Source organism: Acinonyx jubatus, chromosome C1 (genome assembly GCF_027475565.1).
Source record: "Acinonyx jubatus isolate Ajub_Pintada_27869175 chromosome C1, VMU_Ajub_asm_v1.0, whole genome shotgun sequence".
Taxonomy (NCBI): Eukaryota; Metazoa; Chordata; class Mammalia; order Carnivora; family Felidae; genus Acinonyx; species Acinonyx jubatus.
Window position 1 is genome coordinate 215,290,420 of NC_069381.1, and position 21,158 is coordinate 215,311,577.

The following is a 21,158-nucleotide window of genomic DNA, read 5'->3' on the forward strand; positions in this document are numbered from 1 at the left end:
GTTAGTGGTGCCAACCCCTGCACAGTTGAAAATCTGCATGTAACTTTTTAAATTCCCCCCCAAACTTAACTGCTAATAGCCTACTGTTGACTAGAAGTCTTACTGACAACATAAGCAGTCAATGCATATTTTGTATGTCACACGTATTATACAGTATATTCTCCACAATACAGTATGCTAGCAAAAAGAAAATATGGCAAAAATTATGAGGAGAAAATACATTTATAGTACTATAAAAAACCTGCATAAAAGTGGACGCATAGTGTTCAAACCTGTGTTGTTCAAGGGTCAAGTATATATGCTATCTTTAAGAAACTCACTTCACATATACTGATGGCTGAAAATTAAAAAATGGAAAAATATGTATCAGACAAACCTTAATCAAAGGAAAGCAGGAATGGCTATATAACATTAGATAAGGAGACTCTAGAGCAGAGAAAATTACCAGAGACACAGAGGGAACATTATATAATGATTAAAGAGTTAGTCCACCAAGAAGGCCTAGCAATCCTAAATGTCAATGCACTGCACGATAGAGCTGCAAAATAGTGTGAGGCAAAAACAGATTGAACTGAATGAAAAGAGAAATAGTCAACCCACAATTGCACTTGGAGACGTCAACATCCTTCTGTCAACAACGGATACAACAACCAGACAAAAGTCAGCCAGGATACGGAAGAACTCAGTCATACCCAACAACCAACCGATTGAAGTGTTTAGAACACTTCATCCAACAGCAGCAAAATATACATTCTTTACAAGTGCCATAGAATATATACTAAGATAGACTATGTTCTGTGCCATTAAACAAACCTCAATAAATTTGAAGAACTGAGGCACCTGGTGGTTCAGTCAGTTAAGCATCTGACTTTGGCTTGGATCATGGTCTCACAGTTCTTGAGTTTGAGCCCCACATCTGTGCTGATGGCTCAGAGCCTGGAGCCTGCTTTGGATTCTGTGTCTCCCTCTCTCTCTGCCCCTCCCCCACTCATGCTGTGTCTCCCAAAAATAAAACATTTTTTAAAATTAAAAAAAAAAAACTACTACAATTCACTTAATATGAGAGTAGATCATTTAAATAGCTTTATAATTATTAGGAAAAGGAGATTCATTTTGTAATTAAAAAAAATTTTTTTTAATGTTTATTTTTGAGAGAGACAGAGACAGAATGCAAGTGGGTTAGGGGCAGAGAGAGAGGGAGACACAGAATCCAAAGCAGGCTCCAGGCTTCGAGCTGTCAGCGCAGAGCCTGATGTGGGGCTTGAACCCACGAGCCGTGAGATCATGACCTGAGCTGAAGTCGGACGCTCAACCAACTGAGCCACCCAGGCGCCCCCATTTTGTAACTTTAAACCCCCCCAAAAATAAATCTCCAGGGCCAGATAGTTTCATGAGAGAATTCTGCCAAACATTTAATGAATTAACACCATTTCTATGCAGTCTCTTCTAGAAAAGTGGAGGAAGGAACATTTCCCCAATTCGTTTTATGAATTTATACCCAAACCAGACAAAGGTGGTATAAAAAAATAAAACTATGGACCAGATATCCCTCATGAATTCAGATGCAGAAATCTTGAACAAATTATTGGCAAATGGAATTCAGCAATATATAAAAATAATACACACACCACGATAAAATGGAGTTTGTTCCAGGAATTCAAGGCTGGTTCAGTATTCAAAAATCAATCTATGCAATATAGCATAGTAAAGAAGAAAAATAACATCATTTAATGTAGAAAAAGCATTTAACAAAATTCAACATTTATTCATTAAGAAGTCTCACAATGATATGACCAGAGAACTTCTTCAGTTTGAAAAGGGCATTTACAAGAAAATCTACAGCTAACATCATACTCAGTAGTCAAAGCCTGAATGTTTTACCCCTATGATCAGGAACAATCTGGGGATGTCCACGCTTACCTCTTTTTCAACAGTTCTGGAAGTTCTAGTCAGTGCAGAAGGCAAGAAAAGGAAATATGAGGGATACAGATTGGAAAGGAAGAGGTAAAACTGTCCCTATTTATAGTCTCTGTAGAAAATCCCAAGAAGTATATAAGAAAACGCCTAAGACTGATAAGTGAATCCAGCAAGATCACAGGTTACAATACAAACATACAAAAATCAACTATATTTTTGTACATTGGTAATGAACATATGAACAACAAAATTAAAAAATACAATACCATTTATAATCACTCAAAAATAGAACGCTAACAAAATGCGTACAGGACTTGTAAGCCAATAACTACACGATGTGGATAAAAGAGAGCAAAGATCTAGGTAAGTGGAGAGATATACTCTGTTCCTGGATCAAAAGACTCAGTATATAAAGATGTCAATTCTCCCCAAACTGGTAAATGTTTAGTCCAGCCTCTGACAAAAACCCAGCAAGTAAACCAATGGAACAGAATAGATACAATCAGAAATATGCCGAAATGATTTTTGACAAAGATACAAACGTAATTCAGTGGAGGAAAGATTCTCTTTCAACAGATGGTGCTAGACCAATTAGACATCCTTGGTCAGGAAACCACCCTCCATCTAAGTCTCACATCTTATAAAATATTAACTCAAGATACATGATGAACTTAATGTGAAACATAAAACTATCAAACTTTTAGAAAACAAAAACAGGAAAACATCTTCAGGCTCTAGGGCTCAGCAAAGAGATCTTAGACTTGATACCAAAAATATCCATAAAAAGGAAAATGGATAAACTGAACTTCATCAAGATTTAAAACTTTCACCCTGCAAAAGACTTTGTTAAGAGGATGAAAAGACAAGCTGTGCACTGGGAGAATAGGTTCTCAAATGATGGCTTCAACAAAGGATTAGTATCTAGTATATATAAAAAACACTCAAAATTCAACAGCCCCAAATCCCAAACAATTCAGTCAAAAAATGGGCGAAAGACATAAACAGGCATTTCACTAAAGAAGATACACAGACAGCAAAGGAGCACATGAAATGATAATCAGCATCGTTAGCTATTACGGAAATGCAAAAGAAAACTTCAGTGAGCATCATCCGACACCTATCAGCATGGCTAAAACAAAACCCTGTGACAACACCGAGTGCTGAGAGTACAGAGACACGGCATCACTCATACACGGCTGATGGGAGTTTGAAGTGGTCCACCCGCTCTGGAAAACAGCCTGGCAGTTTCTTTTAAAATTAAATATGCACCCATCATACAACCTAGGAATTTCACTCCTGGACATTCATCCCAGAGAATGAACACTTGTATTTACACAAAAATCTGTACACGAGTGTGTATAGCGGCTTTATTTATAATAGCCCCAAAGTGCAAACAGCCCAGATGTCCATTAATGAGTGAATGGCCTAAAAGGCTGTGGCACATCTGTACCGTGGACACTACCCAGTAACAAGAAAGAATTCACTCTTGATACACACGACAGCCCAGAATCTCCGGCGAATTATGGTGTATGAAAAAAGCCAATGCCCCAAAGGTATAGCTCTCTAATTCCATTTATAGAACATTCTGAAAATGACAAAATTAGAGGTGGCGGACAGATTAGCAGTTGCCAGGAGTTAAGGAAGCAGTGGGGCTGCAGGGAGGCTGGTCTGGTTATAAAAGGCCAACGGGGGGACCTTTGTGGCAGAAACGTTCTGTATCTTATCTGTATCCTGGTTGTGATCTTGTGCTATAGTGTTATTAGGGCAAAGCTGAGTGACAGAATGCCTCTATAGTATTTCTTATAACCACATCTGACTCTACATTCTCTTAAAAAAAAAAAAAAGTTTAAAAAAAAAGGGCAGAACGTCAGGTGTTCTGGAAGCTCAGTAGGTGGACAGGGAGGGGGAAGCAGGGTTTGCGTTGCTCTAGATGGAGGGTAGAGGGCTACCCGAACGCCCCGAGGGAGGGAAGGCTCCAGGTTCTACACGGGGTCCTGACTCTTCCACGTGGGCAGCCCCTGCCCAGGCAGTCACAGGTGGTAGGCCTCTGAGAGGTGCTCTTGGTCTGGACGAGCTGCCCTACAGGTGAGTGGGGTGAGGTCTAAAGAGGGAATGTCCCGGACCTTCCCCAGGTGTCAGAGCCCGTCTCCGGGGACACGACTGACCAATAAACTTGTCAAAGGAAGCTCAGCAGGGTCACGTTACCTGTACTACCTGCGCTTCGAGTTCACTTGTCCCCTTATCTTTTGGGCAGCCGCCAGCCCCAAATGTTTACGAAAACTTTGTGTAGCCAAAACTTAAAATTAAGAAAATTAATAAGTTAATGAAAATAGAGCGAAGAGTTCTGCTTTTAGCTTGTTAGATCTGAGCGAGAGCCACCCACCTGCAGGGGCCCTCCTGTCCCTCTCCTGCACACACACAATCTCTAATAACAAAGGATTCGTCCCGTATGATAGTTGAGAAGCTTCAGCTGAAGGGAGCAGTGTTGAGCTGAGGTCTTTGGACCCCTGCCTGGTTCGACAGGGAGGCCCAAAGAGGCAGGCCCTGGGGTCTGCAGTTGGAGGAGGGGTCTTTCCTGGGTGGGAAGAGGATCCAGACAGAATGGTCACTGCAAACACCCAACATAATATTGCCCAAGATGGGCCGTGTCAACTGGGACTGGACCGGGAGTGTCCACATGGAGGGTTTGGGGGCCTACGGCTGCCACTGAGGCAGCCACATGGCACATGTCTAGGAAAAATGTTGGTGTAATTTTGTTTTTATTTTAATTCATGACTTCTGCAGACAGGATTCCTTCCTGGGACACTTGCTAGTTGCTTTGCATGGAAATAGGATTGAATGAATCCCTTGTCTCTTACAGGACAGAGAACACCCCAATGATTGCCGGCCTTGGGAAGGTAAGCCTTGCTGAGCTTGGACAGGTGAAGCGGGTGCTTTGTCTCATGTGTAGGAAAACCTGAGTCTTGCTCCAGGGGTGTCCCCTTTACTCCCCCATGCACAACACCCCGACACCTGATGTGGTGCAGGGGGGGAGGCTTCCACAGGGGACAATTCTGGGGCACCAGGTGGGTGTCCTACAGTTTAACTCAACTCTAACACTGTCCACCTGGAGATGGCGTCAGACCCCGCAGGCCAAGTGCTCAGGCCCCCAAGACTGCCCCCACCAGCCCCACGTCACACGCCAGTTGTCAGTCCCAGCAGCCAGCTATAGATCTGAGGTTCCCGTGACCCCCTCCTCGGGTTCAGTTAGTTTGCCAGAACGGCTCACAGAAGTTACAGAAACACTTTGCTCACTAGATTATTGGTTGAGTGTGAAAGGATGTGATAAAGGAGACAGACATCCGGACGGAAGAGACGTGCAGGGCAAGGTGTGGGGGAGGTGCTATCCCAGCAGCACCTGCATGTGTTCAGCAACCCGGAAGCTCTCTAGACCCACGCTGTTGGGATTTTTGTGGAGGCTCTGATCAGTCCTTCACTCCATGTTTAGCGCCCCCCCCCCCCCACTCCCTCCGGAGAATGTGGTAGCGGGGTGAAAATTCCAAGCCTCTAATCATGATTCAGTGACCCGTGCCCTCCCAGAGCCCACCCGGAGTCTCCACGTTAGAATAAAAGATACTCGTATCTCCTGGGAAATCCCGAGGGGTTTAGGAACACTGTGTCGAGAACCGAAGTCTAAATACTAGAACAAGAGGTGCTCCCAGCTCTTATCACTTAGGAAATTACAGGGGTCTCAGGAGCCCTGTGCCGGGACCCAGGCACTGAGACCTATTTTTTTCCATCATCTCATGATCTGTTTCCCCAGGACTTTGGGAGAGATCATGTTCGTGAGCCCAATAAATGGACTGATGTTAGAAAAAGCCTCAAATTATATTCATCATCCCGGAAGTATACTTTTTGAGTTCTGTAGAGTGGGTTGCACGTGCTTAGCATTGAAAGCGAAAAGCTCTTTCCTCAAGCCTCTGCTGATATGAGAAATACAGTCATGTCTTCACAGCAGAGACCAACGGTCAGGCCCACAGGTTTGCTGGGCCCCCGGGCCGCCCTGGCACCCCCCTGGTTGTCCTTCCAGGGTGGCGTTTGCAGCAGGAGATCCCATATGCTGGCACCTCAGCTCCCTGCTGCAGCTGCACCTTCGCCCGCATTCTCTGACTGTCCCCCCTTTCCCGGCCCGGGCCCCACTCCCTGGAGATGACTCCCAGGCCGGTCTGGGTGTCCTCCCAGCTTCCCTCCCTTACTGTGCGCTTCCCGAGGAACCGCCCCTCCTGCCTGTGTCCTCCGTGCACCTCCTCCTGTGCCTCTCCACTAGAATGTTCCCAGCTTTCCAGACTGCCTTTCCGGCCGCCCTGCAGCCTCCTCCCCAGCCTTCCCACCGCCATACGGCCTGCCGGCCAACCTCCTGATGCCCCCCAGCCTCCTCTCCACAACTAACATCGCCCTCGGGGCTCTCCCCCTGTCCTGCAGCTCCACCACCAGCCTGTGCTCAGGGCTTTGAATGTGGCATCTCAGGGCAGGTCCTGACCTTTCTCCTGAGAGACCCACATCCCCCACTGCTTACTTGGCATTCCCGCTGGGCGGGCACACGCGTCTCCTCCCTGGCTCCCCTCCCTCTCCATGGTGCCTGCCGCCATCCAGCACCTCATTGGAGAAATCTAGGAGATGCCTTGTCCTGCCTGGTCCTCGTCCCCTGCACCTGATGAGCAGCCAGTGAGTCCTGCGTCCTGTCTCCACAATATACTGAGGTCTGCGGCCTGTGCGTCTCCAGGGCCTACCCGTCTGGACCGGGTCATCCCCATCTGTAGTCTGCACTTAGCTCCTGATCCTGTCTGTCCTGGGCGCCCGGCCTTGTCCCCCTCCGTCACTCTGTGCTGGGAACACACCTGCCCCTCCCTCTCCCTCTGCCGTGGCCGTGAACACCCTCACTCTGTGCACAACCACCCCCACCCCCCTGCCCCCGTCTGCATGATGCTGTCCTCGTCTCTGGAACGGAGCTGCTGGAACCCGCAGGATCTCTGGTGCCGGGAGGTGTCAGGCAGGGCCTGATAAAGTAAATTCCTGTTGAACAGGTGAAGATAACTTCCGAAGCACGTATCCTGGCCCCTGGCACACGGTCGCACTCAGTAAACATGATCTATTCCTGATATTGCAGAAAATGAGCACTGTGAGGAAATGTCACTTCTCTGTTATCAGTAAATCTCACCTCCACTCTTGAAGGCTGCTTTATTCTCCTTTGTTCTAGGACAACGGAGCATACTTTTTCCCTCTGCTGTTCCTGTGTCCCCAGGCTGCGGAGCTGGTGACCAAGAACTGGGAGGCTTACGAGGCCCACATGAGAGACGTTCGCGACTACCTGGAGGAGAGGCTGCTGGTGAACCCCGGGATCCGCGGGGACGGGGTGGGGGGCGGGGCTGTGAGCCCGGGATCCGCGGGGGCGGGGCATGCGGTCAGCCCCATCTTTCCCCGGTTGAGCGTGAGGGTGGAGGTCGGTGCCACCCAGGCAGCAGACAGGGCAGGGGTTGACTGGGTCAGGGGGCTTTGAGGACAATCGGGGGGAGGTTGGAGGACAGAAGCCCGAGTCCGAACCCACCCCCCCGCCCCCCCCGCATGGGCTCTAGGCCTGTGGGCCGGTCTCGGCCGCCGCGTGTGGGAAATGCCACAGAACTAGTGTATCTGGGGGTTGCACGGGGAAAAGCCACCGTATTCAGAATTTTTGACCTTGTTAACTTTGCTTACCAGTTTCCGTAACTATTATGGGTCGCTGCTTATTGATGACATCCTTATTTTATGTGACGAGGTTGGGATTTTGTCTTCCAGAAAAGGCTCAAGGTCAAACCGTTGATGGGGGTGGGGGAGGGGCTTTGAAACCGCCGTTGAACACCCCGTTGATTTTTCAGGCTGAATTTGACAAGCAGAGAATCCATCTGAACAGCCGCTTTCCAGGGACTGAGCGACTTCCCAACACCTGCAACTTTTCCATCCGGGGACCCCAGCTCCAAGGTGAGCAGGGTCTGTAGGTCCCGCGTGGGGTGGTGGGGGCGGTGGGAGCAGACGGGGCTGCGCCGAGCACTTGGTGCCCCGGCCAGTGCGGGGCACCGGGAGCAGCGCAGCCTTGCTGTCCCCAGGAGGCTGGGCCCCTGTGCACTGCTTCCTGCTCTCCCTGCCTGGGCTCACTGCTCTGGGCAGGTGGCACCCCGGGCGAAGCGCCTGCCCCAAGCTGATGGGGAATGAGGTGACAGGGACTAGGCTTTAGATCCGCTTGTCCAGTTCTGTCAGCAGGTTTGACACAATATCTTAGGAGGATAAGGGAGAGGAGAGGGGTCAGCTTTAAAATTTGGCCCAGAGTCCGGACGAAATGCACGTCTGTGGGGTCCGTTCGTTCCTGCGATGACAGGTCTCTCCTGCTGGAAACCCAGGGATGAAAATCAGGCCTGGCTCCCCCAGTGCCCTGAGGCCAGTTCCAGGGCGCTGACCTGCCTTGTTTCCCAGCACAGGGGAGCCTCTCTGCAGAGCAGTCCTGACTGTGTAGGGAGGAGGTGGTTGCCCCCTGGGCAGGGAGGAGTGCAGCCCTTCTGCACCATGTAGGGGGGTGGCTGCACTATGTAGGGGGGCGGGGGGCACAGCCAGCGGATGGGAACCTGGGCTGGATGCTTTCTCGCTTCGAAGGAGCTTAGGCTGTTGGCTGCCTCTCCGGCTCGCCTTGCTGTGGGAAAGAAAGTTCCTATCACCTTCCCCATTTTTGGGGGGCAGATGTACTGTATTCAGTGATGACCTATGTTAATTTAAATGAGACAGATTTTTTTGTTGTTGTTTATTTTTGAGACGGAGAGAGACAGAGCATGAGCAGGGGAGGGGCAGAGAGAGGGGGAGACACAGAATCCGAAGCAGGCTCCAGGCTCTGAGCTGTCAGTGCAGAGCCTGATGCGGGGCTCAAACTCAGAGATTGCAAGATCATGACCTGAGCTGAAGTCAGACACTCAACCGACTGAGCCCCCCAGGCGCCCGAGATTGTTTTTTTAATTAAGTCAGTAGATTTATTATTTTAATCTCTGTGCTTACAAAAGAAAAGGAGGTGCCTTCCTTAATAAAGCCACCCCCCTGGGTGGCTCCACCTCCAGAAAACACAGATGTTACGTTGAAGTGTTACTACCGGGAAGTGTTACTATTAAGGAAGGCAGCTGCTGAGAATTCTGAGCATCCTTCCTGGGCACTTGATCGGAAGTAACGTTTCGAGGGCAGTTTTATGAGGCAGCATCGTGTGCGAGAGGAGCCATTTTCTCTGGGTTTTGCTGCCCGGTCACCTAGGATGAGAGGGTCCTGTGCCCTGGAACCACCCCGCCCCCCCAGGTGGCCTGAGGGGGGTGGCCTCAAAACGTGGCAGGAGGGCCGAGAAGAGGTGGACAGGTGGGGCCCGCCTGCACCATCCGCCTCAGAGCCGCGTGCCATGTCTCCGCAGGCCGTGTGCTGTTGGCACAGTGCAGGACGCTGCAGGCCAGTGTGGGGGCCGCCTGCCACTCGGACCAGGTAGATCGGTAAGTGCTCCGGTGCTGGGCCGCGGTGTCCAGGGTGCATCCAGCAGCCAGGACAGGCCACTGGGCCTGGGGTTTCTAGAGCTGCGCAGCCAACGGGGACACAAAAAGTGGCCAGACGCCGCAGGGCCGAGGGGAGGAGGGGAAACTGCAGCCTAAGGGAGGTCGCGAGGGAGGGAAGGGGCAGGGCAGGCCGCAGGAGCTCCCTTCGTCCTCAGAAAGTGGGGGTCTTCTGAAGGGTTGAGACAGGCCTGTGGACACCTGTCTGGTGCAGGGGGATTACAGGACAGCAGGCCCAGGCAGGCATGGCTGAGGCAGAAGGGGACAACTGTGGGGCCCGGGCATCGGCGGCAGTGGCTGGACCCCGGTGGAGGAGGAGCAGGGGTTCGGCTTCCCACTTGCCGTGAGTGGGGGTGGGGGGTTGGGCCGCAGAGGCGGGCGCAGTGCTGGAGAGACAGAGCAGAGCCGTGGTCAGCAGCGGGGTGTCACAGAGTCTGTGGCTACGCACGTGAGCTTGAGCGCGGCAGGCCAGAGCTCTCCTGAGGGCTGCGTGGGGATGACAGGGCCTCCTGGGGGCCTCAGAGCCCTGCAGGGGGCACTGCATGAGGGCAGGTGGGGCCAGGGGCCGGCATGTGGCAGCCAGAGTGAATGTCAGGAGCAGTGAGGCCGGCCGGTGTGGAGTGCAGAAGGGGGGCGCAGGGGGCTGCCCCTTACCAAGTGCTCCCATAGTCGTGGCTCAGGGTGCTCCCCACAGCCCTCAAGAAAGGATCTGAGCGGCCCATTCCCCAGATGAGGAAACTGAGATAGCCCCAAGATGAGGGGGAGGGGAGTGAGGAGGATGAGGAGGGGCCGACAGCACAGCAGGTAAGGGACATGTGTCCAGGGTGGCCCCTGCGAGGGTAGGAGGGGGAGGGGTGGAGGCAGCTGCTCACTGCCCCCTGGCCGTGCCCTTCGGGAACAGGAAGTGACGCCACCCAGCCAGGGGAGGGCCAGGAGCCAAGAGCCGTGAGCTGTGTCACCTCTCACCTGCATGGACCCTTGGTGACCAGGGGCGATGGAAGTCACCCCTTCCACATAGCCCTGTGCACGAGGGGTGTTCATCTGGACGGTTTTCAGGGCACTGTATGTGACAGGGACTCCCGGGACTGTGCGTGTGGGAGGCCCATGGGCCCCGAACAGTGAACCCTCCGGAGCGAAGGGCTCCGGAGCTGCCCTCAAGTGGTGTCTAAACTCTGAAAACGCTGGTGGGGCCCCGTGTGCCAGGGCCTGGCGCTGGGGGCTGTGAAAAACACAACCCCCGCCTCTCGGCTCTCGCCTCTCGGTGCGGCCGCGTGTCTCCCCAGAGACCTGTCCCTCTCCTCGAGGATGAGAAGCCCTGTGTCCCAGGTGCTTGGGCTGTCTTGGTGCCCGCCTACCCTGGGGCCGATGGGCCGTGTGGAGCCCGAGCACCAGCGGTGGGCCTGGAGGTGCTTGGCAGAGAGGGGAGCAGGTCTATGCAGCCCCAAGTCGGGGAGCCGGCCGGGAGCAGAAGGCAGGGTCCCTCCCCGAGCCCCCAGGAGCACAGGAGAGCCTCTCCTCCAGCGGCTGACGCCAGCTCTCCCCACCCCCACCCCCACCCCCAGGCCATCCCCAGTGCTGCTGAGCTGCGGCATCCCCTTCGACGTGGCCAGGAACGCGCTCCGGCTCAGCGTGGGCCGCAGCACCACCAGGGCCGAGGTGGACCTCGTCGTGCAGGACCTGAAGCAGGCCGTGGCCCGGCTGGAGGGCCCGCCTGGCGCCAGGGGCGCCTCATAGGAAGCCCTTTGTGGGCACAATGCAGACGGCTCCCATCTTAATCCGTGCAAGTCTTCACTTTGTCCCGGAGAGTCTGACACAGCAACTGGACTGTGCGTGCGTGTGTGTGCGTGTGCGCGTGTGTGTGCACCTGCATGCGTGCGCGTGAGGCCTCAGGCCTCCTCCCCTGTCCTCGGGTCAGGCAGACGCCACAGGTGCTCAGAGGCCCAGGACACAGATGCCTGTGCGGGACTGTCACCGTCACTGCTGCCCAGTGGCCTCGATTGAGGTGGAGACGTTTCGGCCACGTGCTCCCCCGTGGGAAGTGGGATGAGCCGTTTTTATCCAGAAGACAGATCCTAGTGTCTACAAGCGATTGTCGGTCGTATCATGAGAATAGGAAACCTGATTTTTGCTGCACTCACGGCCTCCCCTACGTGTTTGCACAGCAGTCGTCTGTGTGCCCTCCCCTCGTGCCCAGGGCCCTCTGCAAGCCCTTGCTCGACAGGTGGGGGCCCCCCGAAGGTCAGGCCCCACTCCCTGCTCCGCGTCCTCCTGCTTCCCCATCCCGCCTGTCCCTCAGCCCTCCGGCCACTGCGCCCCTCCCTGCACCTCCCCCCCACACCTCCCTGCACACAGCCCTCAGGCCCCGCAGTCTTTTCCTTTTGGTCAATTACTCAGGGTTTCAGCTCGGACATGGGCACGACTGGGCTTGGGGTCATTCCTGAGTAGTGAGAGTCAGTCTGGCCCTGGCTCTGCCCACGTCGTAATCTCATCCACGGAAGGATTCTTTGATTGTCACAAGTGCTCTGTGGCGTCCTGGTACGCCTCAGCGCTCAGGCTCCTGGAGACACTTAACACAAGAGTGATTTTTTAATTGAATAAACACTTGTCACGTGTGGCTTTAAGGTGTAAAGAGCTACGTGATGACATTGAGGCCACAGTTGTCAGAAATTAGGTGAACTAATAAAATATTTCAGTGCTTGTGTGAGGCGTTTTGTGGTTTCTCTAGCAGGTGTTTTCTCTGGGGTTCATAGCGTGTCTGAGCCGGCCGTGGAGGCGGAGTTGGAGGGTTGGGCAGTGACCCCAATTTCTCACCATATGATTAGGCTTCAGCTTAAGAAATTCAGCCTGAGGTTGTGTGTCTGGGGGCCCTTAGGAACAGGTCACTAAAGTTGAGCGTCCTGCTGCCTCTGGGCAGAGGCCTCGGTGACCCCAACTTGCCCAGCGAGAAACGAAGGGTGTCCAGCCCCAGTGAAGAGAGCAGTCTGGGAAAGACGCGTGGCAGCTCAGACTGCCCTGCGGACCCCCAGCTGCAGCCCCAGAGACTCGGTCGCTGCGGCTGGGGACTGGGCTGAGCCGGGGGCCCCGAGACCCTTGCTCACCTGGGAGGCCTTCCTGTGCAGTGTCAGAGCCCTGTGCCCCTTGCTGGCTCTGCAAAGCTGCTGTACCGCAGAGGTTCCTGGAGCCTCCGAGGTCTAAGGCCAGCTGAACGCCCTCGGCTCCCTGGGTGAAGACGTGGCCAGAACGTGCAGACTCCAGCTCGCGTGCTGGTAAGTGGCCCGGAGAGGGCCCCACTGTGAAGAGCGGAGTCTCTCGGGCGGCCTCTCCCCCACGCCCCTGGGCCAGCACAGCCTCAGGCTGCTGCCCGGACCCGAGGAAGCAGATGCTGGGGAGCCTCCCCCCTTCTTGGAGGGACACGTGTAACTGTGAACACACACCAGACGCAGGAAGTCCATCTCGGGACGAGGGACGGTGCGCAGCTCCTTAGCGCTGGTTCCAAGGGACAAACGGGCATCGTCCAGCCGTGGGACGGTAGCCCCCGGACCCGGTGTGGACCCTTCCCCTGGGCCCCGGGCCCTCCGCCCACCGCAGCTCTGGGCACCGTGGGAGTGGCTTGGGTAGTCCCCACAGCCTGCCCCCCCTCCCCGCACCCCCCTGCCGCCTCCCATCTGCCCTGTGTGCCGCTTATCGGTAACCGGAGCTGGGAGCTGCGTCCACGCCTGAAACAGGAAGCCGCGGCCTGTGCGCGAGCCGCCGAGAGCCACCGGGTGGCCGGGCCGGAGGATGGAGGGGCAGCGGGCGCTCGCGGCCGCCAAGGACGGGGACCTGGCCACCCTGAAGCGGCTGCTGGAGGCCGGTGCCCTGGGCCCGGGCATCGTGGACGCCCTGGGGGCCGGCTTGGTGCACCACGCCGCCCGGGCCGGCCGCCTGGCCTGCGTCAAGTTCCTGGTGCGGCAGGCCGAGCTGCCCGGCAGCCAGCGGGCCCACAACGGGGCCACGCCGGTGCACGATGCTGCGGCCACGGGCAGCCTGGCCGAGCTGCGCTGGCTGGTGCGCGACGGAGGCTGCGGCCTGCAGGTGAGCGGGACAGCGGCTGGGCTGGGGCCAGTGTCCGCGTGGATCAGGGGAGGCGGGAGCCGTGGGCCAGGGAGTCTGGAGCTTTGGGCTCCCGTGGGCACCGCGGCCCTGGGTTGTTTCGGGGACTCGCCGTGCCATCCCCACGGTCCCTGCCCCACGGCCGCCTCATCCCAAACCAGCACAAAGCCCTTGTGAGCCAAGGCCACCTCCTAAGCCACCTCGTGTTCCCTGGGGCCAGCAGCACGGAGTGGCTGCACTCTCTCCCCATGCCCGCCTCCACCCTGGGGCACGTGGCCTCCACATGAGCGAGCCTGGCCTCCACACAGGGGCACCCGGCCTCCATACCCGAGCGCCTGGCCTTGCCAGTGGAGGGCTCGCCAGTGTCCTCAGGACTGGTCGTGGGGCCTGTTTCCCACAGGGTCTAGAAAGGTGTGTGTAGAGAAGTGCGGTGGGCACACGGGCTCAGGAGCTGTGGGCACCCGCTTGTACAACTGGGGACCTTGGTGGGTGACAGCAGAAGCCCTGCGGTGGGGGGCGGTGGGCTGAGAGCCCTCATGGTAAGAAGAAGGGTCTCCAGGCCTCCTCTCCCTTTTCCTGCCCGCCCGGTGTCCCTTTGTGCAGCCGGAGGACGGGGAGGACAGTGAACAAGCCCTGAGAGGGCACGAGGACACCCTACCGGGGGTCACGCTGGGTCCTGGGGCAGGGAAGTCTCACTGGTCCCAGCTGAGTGTGCGGCGGCCTCCGTACCGCCGTCCCCATCAGCTCTCCCCACGGCCCGAGGGGCAGCAGGGCAGGGGCGGTCCCCACTTCTGTGCCAGGGGGCACAGCACACCGGGTGTGCTGGCACCTGTGGTGGGAATGCTTCTGGCCATGAGGCCCCGGGGGGCAGGTGGGGGCCTGGCAGGGGTAGGGGACAGACCAGCAGGCCGCAGAGCCTGACATGGACACAGTTGGGCCAGCAGAAGCCCTTCTGGCTGCGAGCCGAGTACAGAGAGGCCGGGGTGCAGCGGGGTCACGGGTTTGGACCTGGGAGACCTGGACGTGAGCCCACACCCTGCCTCCTCCCTCGAGCAGGTCAGCTGGCCCAGCCAGCAGCGGGGGAGAGCGGGAGCTGCGGGCGGGCGGGCGGGCGGGCGGGCAGTGTGGGCTGAGTGGCCGGCTCTGGCGCTGGAGGGTGCCGCCCGGCAGGGGTGGGTCCGGACCTGCCACGGCTCACGGCCCCTCTGTGCCCCCGCAGGACCAAGACGACTCGGGGGTGTCCCCGCTGCACCTGGCCGCCCGCTTCGCACACCCCGTGCTGGTGCAGTGGCTGCTCCGAGAGGGCCACGCGGCCACGCTGGAGACTCTGGAGGGGGCCTTGCCGCTGCACCACGCGGCCGTCAGTGGGGACCTGACCTGCCTGAAGCTCCTGGCGGCCGCCCACGGCAGGTGAGGACCCAGGGCGCCGCCAGTGCGGCCACTGGGGAGTGCTGGCCTCTGAGGAGGCTGTGCCGTGGGGGCGGAGGAGGCTCGGGGGACAGGCGGCAGGGAAGAACGTTGATCCTGCAGGCGGAGGGCAGTGCAGGTACCAGGACAGGTGGGGCAGGCAGACTGGGGCGCGTTCTTGCTGTGTGGAGGGGCAGTGGGGACAGCCAGGAAGCTCCCTGTGATGCTCAGGCGGCTCCCGGCTCTGCCTCGGGGCCACCCCAGGTCCTAGGTTCCCCCAGCTGGGAAGGTGGGGACCCTCAGCTCACCTGAAGGGAGCAGAGGCCCAACAGTGCGCTCAGGAGGGTACTGAGGTCCCTGTCAGGGTTATCCTGCCGCATTGCCCCATTCTCACCCTGGGAACCCCTCCAGGACGGCCCGTCTCATCTTGGTGGCCCTGTGCCCGCTGCCCGGAGTTGGTGGGTGGGTGAGCTGGGTGTGGCAGGGGGCAGCACAGTCCCCATCCTCATTGTGAGTGCTCTCCAGTCCTTGCCCCACATAAAGGATGCCGTGGGCACGGTGACGGGCCATCTAGGGGTCCCATGCACACGGCCTTCCCACCGCCTGTTTCCAGGGCTGCTGTCCTGGCTGGGTGTGGGACTTAATGTCCACCCCACACCTGACCTAGCCTGTCTCCCCAGAAGCCACCTACCTCCAGCCGTGCCCGTCTCCTCGGGGGCCTCTTGTTGGGATGGCTGGCTCTTCGGCTGACCCACGCGTGTCCCACTGCAAGGCCTGACACAGCTCAGCGGTGGAACGCTGATCTGTGCCTTCTGATCCCAACCCCTCGGGGAAGGTCTTGGAGACTTGCTTCTACGGACACTCTCTGGGCACCTGGGGCCTGGCCAGCCACACAGTGTCTCTTAGATTCACCGTTCTTAAAGTAGTTTCTACCATTGAAAACCTGGAGATTTCACATCAAAACACACAAGTGTGCACGTGATGTCTCACGCCCGAGGGTCCACATTCCCACCTGGCACTGGCCACGGGAGCCAGAGGTGAAGTCTGTGTCACCAGGGGATGGGGTGGCCTTGGGTAAGGGACTGCCCCTCCCTGTAGCATTTCACTAGGGACCAAGAACTCATCGGGCCCTGCAGCCACACAGAGGCAGAGTGGGATTGGAGAATCCATGCCAGGGCCCAGGATTTGGATGCCAGGCCCTGGACGCCTTGCAGAGCAGGGCCTGGGCTCTGGAGGTTCAATGACCTGCCTGCTGCGGGCCCCACTAGGCTATTCACCCCTAAGACGTGCCCCCCTCCCAGCAATCCCCAGCACCGTGAACAGCTTAACAGCTTGATGGGGAGTGCGCACAGCTGGATTCCAGGATTCCAGTGGTGGGGGGAGGGGCGCCATGGTGTCCTTGAGCAGTGCACAGCCTGTACAACCCTACAGGTGGCCAGTAAGGTGGGGCTGGGCGCAAACAGGCTGGTCAAGTGCTGGGCCTCCCCTCCCCTTGATCTGGGCCTTTGGCTGGGGGCAGCCCCCTGCCTCCTGCAGGCCCCGCCAAACACCCTCTCACCTCACCTTCCCCCGTAGTGGCGTGAACCAGCGGACACGCAGTGGTGCCTCCCCGCTCTACCTGGCCTGCCAGGAGGGCCACCTGCACCTGGCCCAGTTCCTGGTGAAGGACTGCGGAGCCGACGTGCACCTGCGTGCCCTCGACGGCATGAGCGTGCTGCACGCTGCTGCTGCCCGTGGCCACTACTCGCTTGTCGTCTGGCTGGTAAGGGGGTGCCGGGGGTGTGGTCGGGAGGGGGTCCCCGAAGGCTGGCACCCGTTCCTTCCCTGGCCGCAGAGTCACCCCCAAGCAAGCAGGGCCTGGCCAGGCCGGGGGCTCCACTTCTCTGGGTCTCAGTCTGCCCACAGGAAAGCTGGGGACACACAGGGTTGTTGGGGGGTCAGATGTGCCCGGCCATCGCTCTGGGCCCCCATGTGTGCACTCAGGGAGTGCCGCCTGGAGCCCCCAGCTCTGACTGGCAGTCCCCTGCAGGACTGTGGCCCCTTCCCCAGGAGTCCTGGGGGCTCTCGGGGTTGGGGACACCCAGGTGCTCTGAAGCCAGCACCAGGAGGTGGCAGTTCCTGGCCCTGCCGTTAGGCCACTTGTTGGGGTGTGCTGGGCCCAACTGTCCTGGGCCAGTCCCTGTCTCTTCCCTTCTGGACCCATGGAAGGGCGATTCAGGCCTGCTTCCAGAAGGAAGCCGGGAGCCCCAGAACAGAGTGGCCCAGGTTGGGGCAGGGGTGCCTTTTTCCAGGATGTGCCCCCGCCTCAGGAAACCAGACCAGGAGAGGTCTCTGGGATCCTCGAGGGTTCATTGCACAGGCCCAGTGGAGTCTCAGAGTGTTGGGGGCGGGGGGGGGTCTCCCTGAGGAGGGGCAGGAGGTAGGCCCAAAACGGGGGTGGCTGGGCAAGGGGTGGCGCCCAGAGCGAGGAGGAGGTGGGCCTGGCATTCAGTCCAAGCTGGGGGGAGCCTGATTTGTGGGGCAGAGTGAGCGGGGAAAGCGAGAGGACCGGGGCTCCTTCCTGAGGGACCTGGGAGCCCCGGAGGGACTCTGAGCCAGGCGTGACCGGTCTGAAGGTCGCGCTGGCGGCTGGTGGAGAGGACAGAGCCCTTCCTGGCTCAGAACTGCCCTTGCTCCCCACAGGGCCGCGGCTCCCGGCTCTTCCCCCAGTAGGCTGGCCTCACTCCCCGAGCAGCTTCCACATGTCTGCCTGGTCCCCCCATGTTCGTGGCGCCACCCACGCAGCCCTCTGTCCTGCTGTCCTGCTGTCTTTCCTCCATGGCACCAACACCTGATACACTGTAAATTTGCCTTTGGGAGGCAGGGACCACATTCCTGGCCATAGTAAGGGCTCTGGAGATGTTTATCTAGCAGATGAATGAACGAGGAAGAAATGATTTCCCCCGGCCTCGGGATGAAGTCCAGCCACCCGCTTTGGCCTATGAGGCTGCCAGCATTTGCCTCCGGCCTCCCTTTGCCGCTCTGCCTCCTAGGCTGGCTCTTGGGCCCCCGAGGCACCTAGCAGGGGCGCATCTGCAGGCCGTATCCCCAGGCGTGTCCCCGGGCCGTGTCCCTGCGGGGCTGCCTTCCCACAGCTACTCCTGCTCCAGCCAGCTCCACTCCCAGGAGAGAGCCCTGCAGCCCGGCCCTAGCCTCCCTGTGGACTTGTCCTCACATGCCCTCTCCTGCGGTTCTGATGCCACCAATGTGCCTGTCCCCGCACCTGGATTCCTGACCCGAGTCCTGGCATCTCTGGCCATAGAGCCGCGCACAAGCAGGCGCTGAGCTCACGGAGCTGAGCCATGGGGCTTTGCTGGGGCAGAAGCAGCAGCTGGAGGCAGCAGCGGGGGTGGGGAGGGTGGGCAGGAGGGAAGAGTGTCCACTGAGCCCCAGGGAGCACCAGGGGCTCATCCCAGGGAAGGAGCAGCCGGGGCCACGGGCCCTGAGGCCCAGAAAGGTCTTTCCAGATGGCCTCCTGGCCCGTCTGCCTGCAGCCTCTAACCCGGTTCACTGTCTCCAGGGCTGGGCAGCCCCTCCCTTGGGGCCGATGGGTGGGCTCTGTTCCCAGATCACTGTCGGCTTCCTGCAGTGCTCTTGGCTGCAGGCCACAGCTGGGCTAGATGTCCTTCTTGCTGTCCCTCCCACATAGAAGCAGCAAAGGCCACTGACTTCGGATCAGCCCCCAGCCCCATCAGGCTGCATCCCTACTCTTCTGGCCTTTCCTTTATGGTGAAAGCCGGGCACGTGCAAGGCAGGAAGAGGGAGAAAAGAAAAAGACACCACACCCCCCGCCCCTTCCACCAGGAAGGCAGAATTTGCCTAGAAGAGCCCCTCGCGTTTCCCTAGCAGCCTGGGTCACATGGCTGTCCCCAGGGCTTCCGGGGGAAGGTGGCCTCCCTCTTCTGTGCTGGGCTCCCTCCCGACTACACCACCCTGCCTGGGAGTGGTCACCTGCTCAGCTGGTCTCTGTCCCTCACCTCCCCCAGGTCACGTTCACCGACATTGGCCTGGCGGCACGGGATAACGAGGGGGCCACGGCCCTCCACTTTGCAGCTCGAGGCGGCCACACACCCATTCTAGACCGGCTCCTGCTGATGGGTGCCCCCGTCATGACAGACTCCTGGGGTGGGACCCCTCTCCACGATGCAGCAGAGAACGGGCAGTTGGAGGTAAGGCGAAGCGGGTGGGGGGGGGGGGGGGGGAGGCCGCGCAGTAGAGCCCAGGACCCTCAGAAAGCTCACCACGCCCAGACGCTGCCTATCTAAGTTATTCATCCCTGTAGGAGAGGTGTCCTGATTTCCCTTTTACAGATGGTGAAGTGAGGCTCAGAGGGGCAGTCACTGCCCAGGATCCAGACTCTGATTTATCTGGGGGCAAAATCCACACTCTCCCCTCCGTGCATACTCCTGCTTTGCACAGAGACCCCCAGTGTGTGTCGTCCCGGGGTTTGGGCTCCACGAGGGCCCTCCCAGGCCAGCCCTCGGCTGCTGCGCTCTGCTGTGAGCACTGGGGGGCCGGGCCGAGCAGGGGTGCGGGATTAGCCCTTTTGCTTTATCCAGTAAATCTTGGGGACTCACGTGGCCCAGTCTCCAGGAAGCAGACACCCTGGAGTAGGAAGGGGTGATGTTTAAATATTTAAGGCCCAGGGACGCCCGTATGGCCCAGCCAGTTAAGCGTCCGGCTCTTGATCTCGGCTCAGATCATGGTCTTGAGGTTCCTGAGTTTGAATCCCACTGCTTGGGATTGTCTCTATATGTCTCCCTCTCTCTCTGCCCCTCCCCTGCTCACATGCTGTGTTTCTCTCTCAAAATAAGTAAATAAACTTTAAAAATCAAAAAATAAATATTTAAGGAAGGCCCAACACTGAGAACAGACACAGCCCTCAGCACCTGGCCCCTGCACGGGCACCACCAGCACAGAGACCTCACGTAAAGGCAGGACCAGAGAATATCTAAGAGCAAACCACACCTGCCCCACCCCCAGCCCCATATAGTGGTCTCCAAAGGGGGGGGGGGCCGCCTCCCACGGCCCCCCAGGGCCCAGCCTGCTGCAAGGTGCCAGGCAGGCCAGTCGAGAGGGAGGGCTTTATTGGCTGCAGCTAGGTATCCCATTTGGGGTCTATGCTTGGAGACGGCTGCTCCCGGCTGGAAGCCACGTGTCCCCGGGGCCCAGGTGGCCTGGTGTCAGAGGCGTCAAGGAAGAGCAACCGTCACAAGCAAGAGTCACGGGAAGACGCTCGTTCCTTTCAAAGAAGGCGAAGGAGCCCCCATCCCAGCGCACAGCCGCTCGTTGGAAATTGTCTTCCTCTGACTCTCCGCTCCTCCCCTCGCTCTGCTCCAGCTATCCTCCCTCCCTCCTCCTCCAGGCCACCACTTGGCCCTCCAGGCTCGCCCCCCAGTTTCCATCCCCTACCTAGACAGGGAGGCGACAGCGGGTCGGAGGGCAGGGCGAGCCTCAGGTGGGGCCAGACAGTCCTCGGCAGGCCTGGGAGAAGAGGGTGAGTCGGTCTTGCTTTTTGTCCCGCTACGTGACAACAGAAGGGTCCAAGGAGGTGAGGGAACCCCGAGTTCAGAGGGACCGGAGGAGCCCTGAGCCCAGCCAGTCGGTGCGGCTGAGAATGGCGGCCACAGCGGTGGCTTCCTTCAAATGAAACGCTCTACACGAGCCCAAGAAGTCGACCAGATGAGCCAAGAGTCCGAGCCTCCTTCATACAAACATAAAATAACTCAGGCCGCAAAGCCGAGAACAGATTTCCTTTCAATCTTTTCATTCTGGAAATTCTAAACCCACAAAAGAGCATGGGATCAGAACTTGCCCGTCTAGGGGCGCCTGGGTGGCTCAGTCAGTTAAGTGTCTGACTTCGGCTCAGGTCATGATCTCGCGGTCCTTGAGTTCGAGCCCCGTGTCGGGCTCTGTGGTGACAGCTCAGAGCCTGGAGCCTGCTTCAGATTCTGAGTCTCCCTCTCTCTCTGACCCTCCCCCGTTCATGCTCTGTCTCTGTCTCAAAAATAAATAAACGTTAGAAAAAAATTAAAAAAAAAAAACCAAACTTACCCGTCTGGGCGCTGTTCCTTCCTCAGCCCCTCCCCCTGCCACTGGGTTATTTAAGAACAAACCAGA

General features: G+C 57.7%; 2 protein-coding genes across 6 annotated transcripts in view; both read left to right on the forward strand.

Moving 5' to 3' along the window:
- Window positions 1-12,199, forward strand: part of SCLY (selenocysteine lyase) — a 32,568-nt gene extending 20,369 nt beyond the window's left edge. For 4 of the 5 annotated variants that reach the window (XM_027046395.2, XM_027046415.2, XM_053216021.1 and 1 more), the window contains 5 exons: window positions 4,778-4,814; window positions 7,154-7,282; window positions 7,809-7,911; window positions 9,368-9,443; window positions 11,063-12,199. In XM_027046395.2, the coding sequence (XP_026902196.1) occupies window positions 4,778-4,814; window positions 7,154-7,282; window positions 7,809-7,911; window positions 9,368-9,443; window positions 11,063-11,234 (517 nt within the window). In that variant the 3' untranslated portion in view covers window positions 11,235-12,199. The remainder of the gene's footprint in view (window positions 1-4,777; window positions 4,815-7,153; window positions 7,283-7,808; window positions 7,912-9,367; window positions 9,444-11,062) is intronic. The other variant, XM_027046401.2, reaches the window with a different exon arrangement.
- Window positions 12,200-12,324: 125 nt separating this feature from the next.
- ESPNL (espin like) overlaps window positions 12,325-21,158 on the forward strand; it is a 29,801-nt gene continuing 20,967 nt past the window's right edge. Inside the window, exons 1-4 of the mRNA XM_053203856.1 lie at window positions 12,325-13,574; window positions 14,812-15,002; window positions 16,575-16,761; window positions 19,025-19,207. Of these exons, the coding sequence (XP_053059831.1) occupies window positions 13,281-13,574; window positions 14,812-15,002; window positions 16,575-16,761; window positions 19,025-19,207 (855 nt within the window). The 5' untranslated portion in view covers window positions 12,325-13,280. The remainder of the gene's footprint in view (window positions 13,575-14,811; window positions 15,003-16,574; window positions 16,762-19,024; window positions 19,208-21,158) is intronic.